At 53.5% G+C, this 9,247-nt stretch overlaps 1 protein-coding gene across 1 annotated transcript; it reads right to left on the bottom strand.

The window, feature by feature from the left end:
- Positions 1 to 388: 388 nt before the first annotated feature.
- Positions 389 to 2,671, bottom strand: ATOH1 (atonal bHLH transcription factor 1). Its single transcript, XM_077300871.1, has one exon. The coding sequence runs from the start codon at positions 2,605 to 2,607 to the stop codon at positions 1,462 to 1,464; it is 1,146 nt and encodes a 381-aa protein (XP_077156986.1). The 5' UTR covers positions 2,608 to 2,671; the 3' UTR covers positions 389 to 1,461.
- Positions 2,672 to 9,247: the final 6,576 nt, after the last annotated feature.

A 9,247-nucleotide genomic window follows, 5' to 3' on the forward strand; every position in this document is an offset into this window, starting at 1 on the left:
CTCCGAAAGGAGCAGGCATTCGGCCGGGAGGGTTCAAAGGGCGGGGAGGGGGGCGTCCGGAGCCTCCTTTCTCGCTGCCCCCCTCTTTGCAGGGGAGGGGGCTCGTTTCGGAAGACTTGAGGCGGCAGGCCCGCCAGCGGCCCCGGCGTCCTTGCAGACCGCGGCTCCGGAGCTCGAAGAGACGCCCTGGCTAAGGACGGAACCAGGGGCTGCGGAGTGGGGACCCTCTTCTAAGGAGGGACCGTCTTCTAAGGAGATCTAGGGCCGGCTCGCCTTCTCTGAGCGCTCGGCTCTGGGGCAGTCGCAAGAATGCGCCCGGCTTTCCTGGAAGGAAGGCCCTTTGCATCGGTGGGACAAAGCGCGAGTGAATCTTCTTTTTTGGGGGGGAGGGGGTGTGAGGAGTTGAACTGCGGGACCCGCACATCAGACAACCGGAGAGAGGTGGCAGTAGAAAGCACCGAACTGGCCGCCAGACGAAACCACCGCCCTCCGGTCACTGGTGCCGATTTTGCCACGTCCTTAAGGACTGGAACCTTGGCATGACGCCCGCCAGTTAGGATCTGTCGACGTTACGCCGCCCAGTTCAGCGGCAATGGTTGGAATTGCGCCGCATCCTACAATACAGCCCTGTGAATTGCGCAGTTTTTCCACGCTCAGCATCTCGTTCTACAGAGATGGGGGGGGGGGGCGGCGTTTAACTCCCTGCGCAAGCAGCCGCGTTTTGGCTAAGCTCCAGAAGGCTGCAAGGGACCCGCTCCCGCTTCAGCAGGCGGCACGTTCAGTCCCGATCTTTACCTGGAATCAAGTCCAGTGGATTTTTTTTCCAAGTAATGATCGGCTCTCTGCTTCGAGAGCGGTGAGAATTAACAGCGTTCATCCCCCGCGGAATGAGATGGCTGTCGATGTTTTGAGTAAACTGAAGTCCATAGTCTTACTTCCGAATAAACGAGTCTTCCGATCCCATTTCTAAAACTGCGCGGGGGGGGGGGGCGATCAAGCCACAATCAAGCACTTTAAAAAGTCGCGTTCCGGTCCAGGGCCTTCGGACATGTGTTTTACCTTCCCTGGGAAGGAAACGCCACCGAGTCCAGCAGGAAACGGCTTTTAAAGGGCTGATGGTGGGATCAGGTGCGAAGACGCTCGCCGAAAAATCTTTCAGACTTTTTCAGACTTTCAAGCTCGTTTGCAAGAGGAAAAACGGGGGGGGGGGAGTGGACTTGTTCAGGAATAATACGCACGTGCTTTGTGACCAGAGCTCGCAAGAATTAGGGACGAGGCGCTCTCTCCCCCCCCCCCCCCAAGTTCTGGAAACCGTTTCATGGCGACGCCTAAGGAGAGCAGCGGCCCCGAAGGGATGGGGGTTGACACAGTCCGGGTCTGTCCCCCGCACTGCTTTGGCCGGGATCCTGCCCTTGGGCCGGGCGCAGTTCTAGGGCGGCAGCGCTCTGCCCCCCGCCCGGCCTAGCTGGCTTCGTCCGAGTCACTGTAGTGGGATCGGGGCGAGAACTCGCCGTCGCTGCGGTGGGCCGGCGGCGAGGGTTTCCTCCGCTCGTGCGGCGGCTGCTGCTGGCCGGGGGGCGGCAGGAGCTGGGCGGCCAGGGGGGCCTTCTGCCCCAGCAAGGCGCTTTCGGCGAAGGCGGGGAAGTGGAGCGGGTCCAGCGGGCCGGCGTAGCCCCCTCCGCCCGCGGCCGGCGGCTCCGGGGCGAAGCGCGTCCTGATCGGGGCGCGGGGGGGCGGCGGCTGCAGCGCGCCCTCTGCCGGCGGGGGGCCGGGCGGGCGCTCGTAGACCGGCGGGCCGGCAGTGGCGGCGGGGGGCGTGGGCGGCGGGGGGCTGTGCAACAGCTCGGCCAGGGCGCTGATGTAGATCTGGGCCATCTGCAGCGTCTCGTACTTGGAGAGTTTCTTGTCGTTGTTGAAGGAGGGGATGACGTTGCGCAGCTGGTCGAAGGCGTGGTTCAGGCCGTGCATCCGCCGCCGCTCGCGGGCGTTGGCCGCCAGGCGCCTCTGCTTCTGCACGCCGCTCACCTGCGAGGCCGGCCGCAGCAGCCCCCCGCCGCCCGCCGCCGCGCAAGACGCCCGCGCCCGCTGCTGCGCCTGCGCCGGGCACGGGGAGGGGAGACGCGGCTGCTGCTGCTGCGACTGACGAGAGGCCAGCCGGCCCGGCGCGCCGGCCTCTCCCGGCGGCTCTTCGTCCTCGTCCTCTTCCTCCTCGTCGTCGTCTTCGTCGTCGTCCCCCTCGGCCGCCCCCGAGAGCAGGTAGCGCGGCGCGGCGGAGACGCGGCCCGGGCAGCAGATGCCCAGCCAAGCGGAGGGGAAGGCGCTGCCCCGGCCGGCCGCCGTGTCCGAGCCCAGCAGCAGGCTCTCCTCCAGCGGCGGCGGCGCGCCCAAGTCCCGGCCGCCTTGGCTCCAGTCGCCGGGCGCAGGCACCGCGCGCAGGTGGCTCATCGTGGCGGCCAGGGAGGCTGGAGGCGCCGCGCGGCGCGCCGAGTCCCGCCGCCTGCGCTGCTGCTGATGCCGCCGCCGCTGCCGCCGCACGCGCCCCCTTGGCTCACCCCCTCCCGCCGAGGGCAGCCGCTCGAGCGCTCCTTCGGCCCCGCGCGCGCTCATACAAGACGAAGCGCGCAAAAGAAACGGCAAGCGGCCCCTCTCTCTTTACAAACACACGGCCCGCGTGCCACCAGCCTTCTCCGGTTGCGCAGGGCGCCGCGCCCCCTTTAAAAAGCGGCACGCGCCGGGGTCCCCCCACCCCCTCCCTCGACACCCCCCCTCCCTCCAGCGGCGCCCCACCCCTCCACCTCCCGCCCTCCTCGCGCCAGTCGCGTGTCGGCTCAGCCATTGGAGCGCGCGGGGGCTGTCGCGTGCGGGGAGCCAATGAGTTAAAAGAGTTGCCGGGCTGGGTGTTTGCGGGCGCCTCCGTTTTTTTCTTGCTCTCTCTCTTTTTTTTTTTGGCCCGCGCTGGAGCGAACGGGCGGGGTGGGTGAGGGGAACGGGGTGGAGAGGAGAGGAGGGGAGGGGAGGCACGCAAGGCAAGAAAGTTGACACAAAAGGCCGAGCGGGAGCCCCTCGGGGCGGGGAAGGGAGGGGCCCCGGGAGGCACTGGCAGGGCGTCGCTCGGGCGCATCCAGGTACCTGCGAGCGGAGCCGGCCCGGCGAAGCGTGTGAGGAAAAGTGTGCCAAAGGGGGTGGCGCGCGGGGCGGACCGAATGAAAGCCTGGCCGCGCACACGGCCGGGGCTTTCTCTCTCCCCTCGCCAGCCAAGCGGCACCGCGGAGGGGGAAGTTTGAAGCTGGAGCCTGGAGCTCCCCAACGGCCGCGGGAAGTGAGGCGGCCGAGCGGCCCCGAGTTCCCTCCGTCGCTGTTTCCCAGCTGCCGGAGGCGCCTCAGGATTTGCCGCCCGAAAGTCCCCCATGGAGAGGCCAGGAGAACCTGCGCGGGGCCGGGCGGGCCGTGCGTCGCTGGAGAGCCTGAGCCGCATGCGCGTGGCGCCCTTGACGAGGCCAGCCGGACCGGTGGTCTGTCGCCTGAGTGCGCTGCGGGCCGCCGCGGCGCGCCTCGTCCGGCGGCTCTTGGCACGTGCCCTGGCTCCGAACTGAGGCCCCCCTTTGGACGCCGTGCATGGCCGTGTCAGAGGGGAGCCCTGTTGGTCCGAGGCGGAAGCGCTGCGGTCGAATGCAGGAGCGCCTCAGAGAGCAACAAGCCTTTGGCGGGATGAGCTTTCCACAGTCCAAGCTCCCTTAGTCGGATCGGAAGAGGGGCGCTTTGGCTCTTGAAAGCTTCTAACCCCCCCCCCTCTCGAATTTTGCTGGTCTCTGAGGTGTTCCTGGACTCGAATTGAGCTATATTGAAGTAAACTAAAAATACAGATTTGAGGATTTCAAAAATACTGCCCCTCCCCCTCCCCAGTTTCATACAAAATACACAGGGAGTTGGGAAGGGTGTAAACTGATTTTGTTCTTTCAGGAATTTGGGGGAACTCGTTGATAACTAGCAGGACTTGCTATTAATATTCCTAGTATCCTGGTCCAATTGGAGTACTTACTCCTTTGGTATTTTGCCTGCCAAGAGATTTAGCAAAGTCCGCAATTCGGTGGCTTTGGTTCAAGAGGAAATTTATATTCTCAGTCCTCTCAATTTGTATTCCAGGGCTGCTCACGTCTCCCAGCTACTTTACCTCCACCTTTTTATTCAGGTTCTCAGCAATTTTTTGTTGGCAGCCCACTATTAAGTCATCAACAAAAGTAGTCTTGTTTACAGTCAGGGCTTTCAGTCTTGTTTCAGTCTTGTTTACAGTCAGGGCTCTGCCTCGTTAAAAGCTTTGATTTTTCAGTAGCATTTTTGAATTCCATGCTTTTTAAAGTTTGCAGTTAAGATTCTCTTTTCCTTTAAAGTGATTTGGTTGTTCCATGTAGATCTCTTTAGACAAATCTCATAGAATCATAGATTTAAGGAATTAATTAAGGCATGCCACTTTAATGTCCAGATATTCAACATGCAATCCTCTTGATGCTGCTGTGCTTAGAAAATTCCAGATGGTGGTGTACTTGACAACAGGTGCAAAGAGAAGTCAGTCCCAGGTTGGGAAAATCCTTTTGCTACTACATGTGCTCCACACTTCCATCAGTATTGTGTCTCACCATGAACACCCATTTGCATTCCTCGACTGCCTCTATCTACCTGTTTCTTTCATCTGCAGGCAGTTGAAGCATTTCTTTCCAGTTTGAGGGTTCACTCATAGACTGGACATTTGTACACATGGGAAACATCAATAACACATTTATTGCTTCCTAGTACTCTCTGCCTTCTCTGTCCCAGCCTCTCCTGCTCCCCCCTCCTGAAAGATGGGTGTTTTGTTAACCTTCCTGGAGATTGTCAATCCCAGCCCCATATCAGTAAAAGAGACTTCTTCAGCTTTCTGGCTGGTTTGCCCTGTGGAATCTTTGTGTAGAAGGTTGGACTACATTGCTTTCATCAGCATGCACCACATTGCATATTTCAATGATAAGAGTGTTAGGATCCATTACTCTATATCCCTTTCTGCCTTGAGCATATCTAACAAGTATTCCCACTTCAGCTTTGGGGTCTAATTTCTCCCTTCTAGCCCTTGAGATGTGGGCCTTAACACCAAAAACCATGAAATACCTTAAGACTGGTTTTCCCCCATCCTACAATTCAACTGTTTCACCTATAAGTAACCTTAGGGAATTCTGTCGCAGAACCTTAGGGAAAGCTGCTGTATTTACAGCCTCTACCCTGCAGGTATCAAGCAGACTGGCTTGAAGAAAAGGGCAGTGTTCCCTCTCCTGTAGGCTTCCATGGAGGTGCTCAGCGGAGCTGTTTTGCTGTTTTGATCACACTCAGCCATTTCAGCACAACATTCCTGTAACAACTTTTGCGCAGATTGAGTTCTCCACAGATTGACAGAGGGCCTGAGGAGCACACATTGATGGTTCTTTGGAATCTGTTCTGAGAGTGCTTTAGGGGTATGCATTTGGTGTTAGTTTACCATGAAGGATGACAGAGGAGAATGATGGTAAGGGAGGTTGCAGATGCACCAGTGCTGGGGACATCCTGCAACTTCCAAAGTTCAGATACACCATGCATCTTGTGTATTAAGGTATACCTTAGTAAATGTATCATTTTTAGATTTTTCTGTGGACCTGTATTTTCTTCTCCTTTTTGTAGAAAAATGTGTCTTGTTTGTTCACAGCCTCAGTCTCTGGATCTAAGTATCCATAGATAGGGCCATCTTTAGGATTTATTGATACAAGTGGGAGGCCATGAGACTTGCAGGGTGAATCCCATCCCCCCCCCCTTGCCTGCTCAGCAACAGGTGCAGTTCCCTGTCACTGAACTGGACCCCATGTGGTTCTCCAGCAGTAGGTAGGTGAGGCTCTGATATCACTGCTCGGTCAGAACAGCTTGATCAGTGCTGTGGCAAGCCCAGGGTTACCCAGCTGGCTGCATGTTGGGGAGCGGGGAATCAAACCTGGCTTACCAGATTAGAAGCCGGCACTCCTCCTAACCACTACACCAACCTGGCCAGGCTTGATGCATCTCATGGATTCCATTGCCAGTGTTTGGCGGGGCCCAGTGTGGCTCCTGGAGTCTACTTGCTGTGCCTTTCTACCCCAACCCCAACACTACTGTTGCCAGAGCAGACTCCAATATAGGCCAGAAGGCAAGTGCATTGTCTAGGCATTTGCAAACGATATACAGTATTTTTGGAGGGGGAGATTTAACCCTCTCCCCCCCCCACAAATAATTTTTAAGGTTTTTAGCTGGTTCTGCAAATCTGGGCAGAGGGTCACCAAATTTGTATGTGTACGTGTTTTGGAGTCAGTATGGCTCGAATCTACAGATTTAGGTAAGTATTTGCAGATTAGGCCATACTTCATTAGATATGAGATCTGTCATTCATTCATTCATTCATTCATTCATTCATTCATTCATTCATTCATTCATTCATTCATTCATTCATTCATTCATTCATAGGTTGATATACCTCCCTGTCTTCAAAAACTCAGGGCGGTTGACAAAGTTCTAAAATACATATGCAATTCCAAAATATACATTTAAATTAGTCAAATTAAATTCTACATCTAAGTTTTAAAATATTAACATACCAAATGAAATTAAATGTTAAAAGCATTAAAACTGCCCAAATGCTTTCTTTCATGGCCATGGGAGGAGGTCTGTGTGTGTCATATTAAGGTGCCAGTAAAGGTTTCAGCTTGGCATAATCAGACAACCAGCGAATTCTGATGTTACTTCTGTCCTCAACCATATATCTGGTGGAACAGCTCTGTCCAGCAAGCCCTGTGGAAGTGTCAGAGGTTCCACAGTGCTCTGATCCATTCAGTGGAAGGTTCTACCAGGCTGGGGCCAGTGATGAAAAAGCCCTGCCTCTGGCTGAGGCCAGTCTAATTTCCTTGGGGCTGGGGGCCCTAAACAGATTTTTCTGTTCCTTAGCAGATATCACAAATCCCCCAAACCACCTCCTCCTTGTTTACAGTTTAGGTTCTTTCCATTTGTACCCTTTGTGGCCTCATAGCACTGCACCAAGATATAAACATGAGCCTCAACCTCAACCTGCTTCAGAGCAGATTTGCTGGAGGGACAACCCTGCCCAGGCACTGCCAAGTCAGACAGCCCAATCTGGAGGTCTGGAAAATGTATTTGAACATCAGTTTGAATATATGTGTGATTTATATTTAGGGGTTTAAAAAATGCACTGTTCTGATTCTATCTCTCAAATTTATTGTTATCCCTGTCTAAAATTTCTATAGTTCTGACAGTTCCATTAAATTCTGGTGGTGGGAGGGAGGATGCTTTACATGCCAGTATTCTGATTAGCAATTTAGCAGCCCAGTTCTATGCATGCTTGCTCAAAAGGAAGTCTATGATTTACTTCCCAGTGAATGTGCCTATGATTACAAGCTTGTAGATTACCTTCCTTCATTTTTAAGGTAGGTGTTAAGGCTCTTACAACATCTACACTGGTTACCAGTTTGCTTCTGGGTCAAGTTCAGAATTTTGGTTCTGACCTTTAAGGCCATACGCAGCCTGGGTTCTACCTATCTGCTTATGCCCCCCGCAGAGCACTTTGTGGGTATGAATCTGCTGGTTGTCCTGGGCCTCCGGGACATTTGCCTAGCCTTGACCAAGACCAGGGCCTTTTCAGCCCTGGCCTCAACCTGGTGGAATGAGCTCCGGGAACAGCTCCGGGCCCTGACAGAACTATCAAGGGAAGGATGTTATTCTGCCATCTGCTGGATTGTTAGATTGTAATATTGTTGTGTTATTGGGGATTAATTGAAGGGTTTTTTGTTGAAGCTGGATTGTTATATTTTTACTGTTCTTGTTGTGAGCTGCTTCGGGCCAACTGTGTCGGGAGAGGCGAGGTATAAATTAAATTATAATTATAATTATAAATAAATAAATAAAACATAGGCATCACCAAGCCATTGAAGACACCGTAGCTACCACTGCCCTTTGTTTATCCAACAGGAGGCCTGGGTCCAGCAACACCCTCAAGCTACAAACCTGCTTCTTTAAGGGGAGTGCAGCCTCATCTGGACAGGAGATGTCTGTTCCTTGGTTAAGCCTCCCCCACCCACCCAGAGGACCTGGGTTTTGTGGGTATTAAACTTCCCAACATTCGCTATTGCAGTTTCTGCAGCCTGGATCTGACTGTCAGCTGCATGTTGATGGCCACTCAGCCCATATCTCCGGATGACCTCTCACAGTTCTCTTATGTAGATATTGAAAGGCATGGGGGACAAGATGGAACCTTCTGTGACCCAAGGAGCGAATCGGCCGTCTTTCAACGCCACACTCGGACCTTACGTTCAAGGTAGAACCAAACCCCCCACAGTGCCTTCCAGTCCCAACCCCAAGAGGTCCAGAAAGATGCCATGATCAATGGTGCCAAAAAACACCAAGGAAAGCTGAAATGTATAAGGCCCCAAGCCCAAGTGAGCAGTTTCAGTAGATTTTGCTATGTCAAACTGGACTTGTGAATTCTCTCATGCTTATTGGGCTTCTTGATGCCATCTCTGGATCTGGCCTATGTCTCTTTTTTACAGCACTCTGCATTGTGTGAACAATTCTGTTTTAGTCCTTGATGCCACAGGAAAATTTTGCTTTGTTTAAATCCAAATGCTTTAGCACAATCTGACTGGGGCAAGCAGGTGGCCCATGAATGGATTAAATGTTTTGCTTTACATCGTGAAAAAAATGCCATCCCTAAACAAAGCAAGAACTTTTTTTGCAGTCATCATGATCCTAAACATGTCATAACCTGGAAATGCATCCTTTTAACATCAGGGTCATTGTTTCCAAGCAAGTGTGTCCAAGATCAGGACATACCAATGCTACAAAACTGAAAAGGTTTTGACCCCTGATTTGTCTGGATTCACCAGGATTCTGTTGAAACTACATCTTGAATCGTCGTGATATTCTTGTTCTTCTATAGTGACTGTTCCTGAGCAGTGTGCTGATATTTCCGATTCCTGTGAAGTTCTTTCTGCAGCAGGGTGTACCCTGAATCACATCAAAAGAACCAACTCCAACAAAAGAGAATAGAAACTCAAGTAAGCTTGAACATACAAAGAGAGGGGGAAGGAGAAGAGAAAAGAGCCAGGCTGTGTTGAATACTAAACGAATTCAGTCAACCCCAGGAGTTCTTCAACACTTACATTTATCTTATTCTAGGAGAGCAGAACTAAAGCAACACTGGCATAAACCA

Source organism: Paroedura picta, chromosome 10 (genome assembly GCF_049243985.1).
Source record: "Paroedura picta isolate Pp20150507F chromosome 10, Ppicta_v3.0, whole genome shotgun sequence".
In the NCBI taxonomy this organism is placed as follows: Eukaryota; Metazoa; Chordata; class Lepidosauria; order Squamata; family Gekkonidae; genus Paroedura; species Paroedura picta.

Coding starts and splice junctions, on each gene's coding strand:
- ATOH1 (XM_077300871.1), bottom strand. CDS start 2,607: ATGAGCGCGCGCGGGGCCGAAGGAGCGCTCGAGCGGCTGCCCTCGGCG.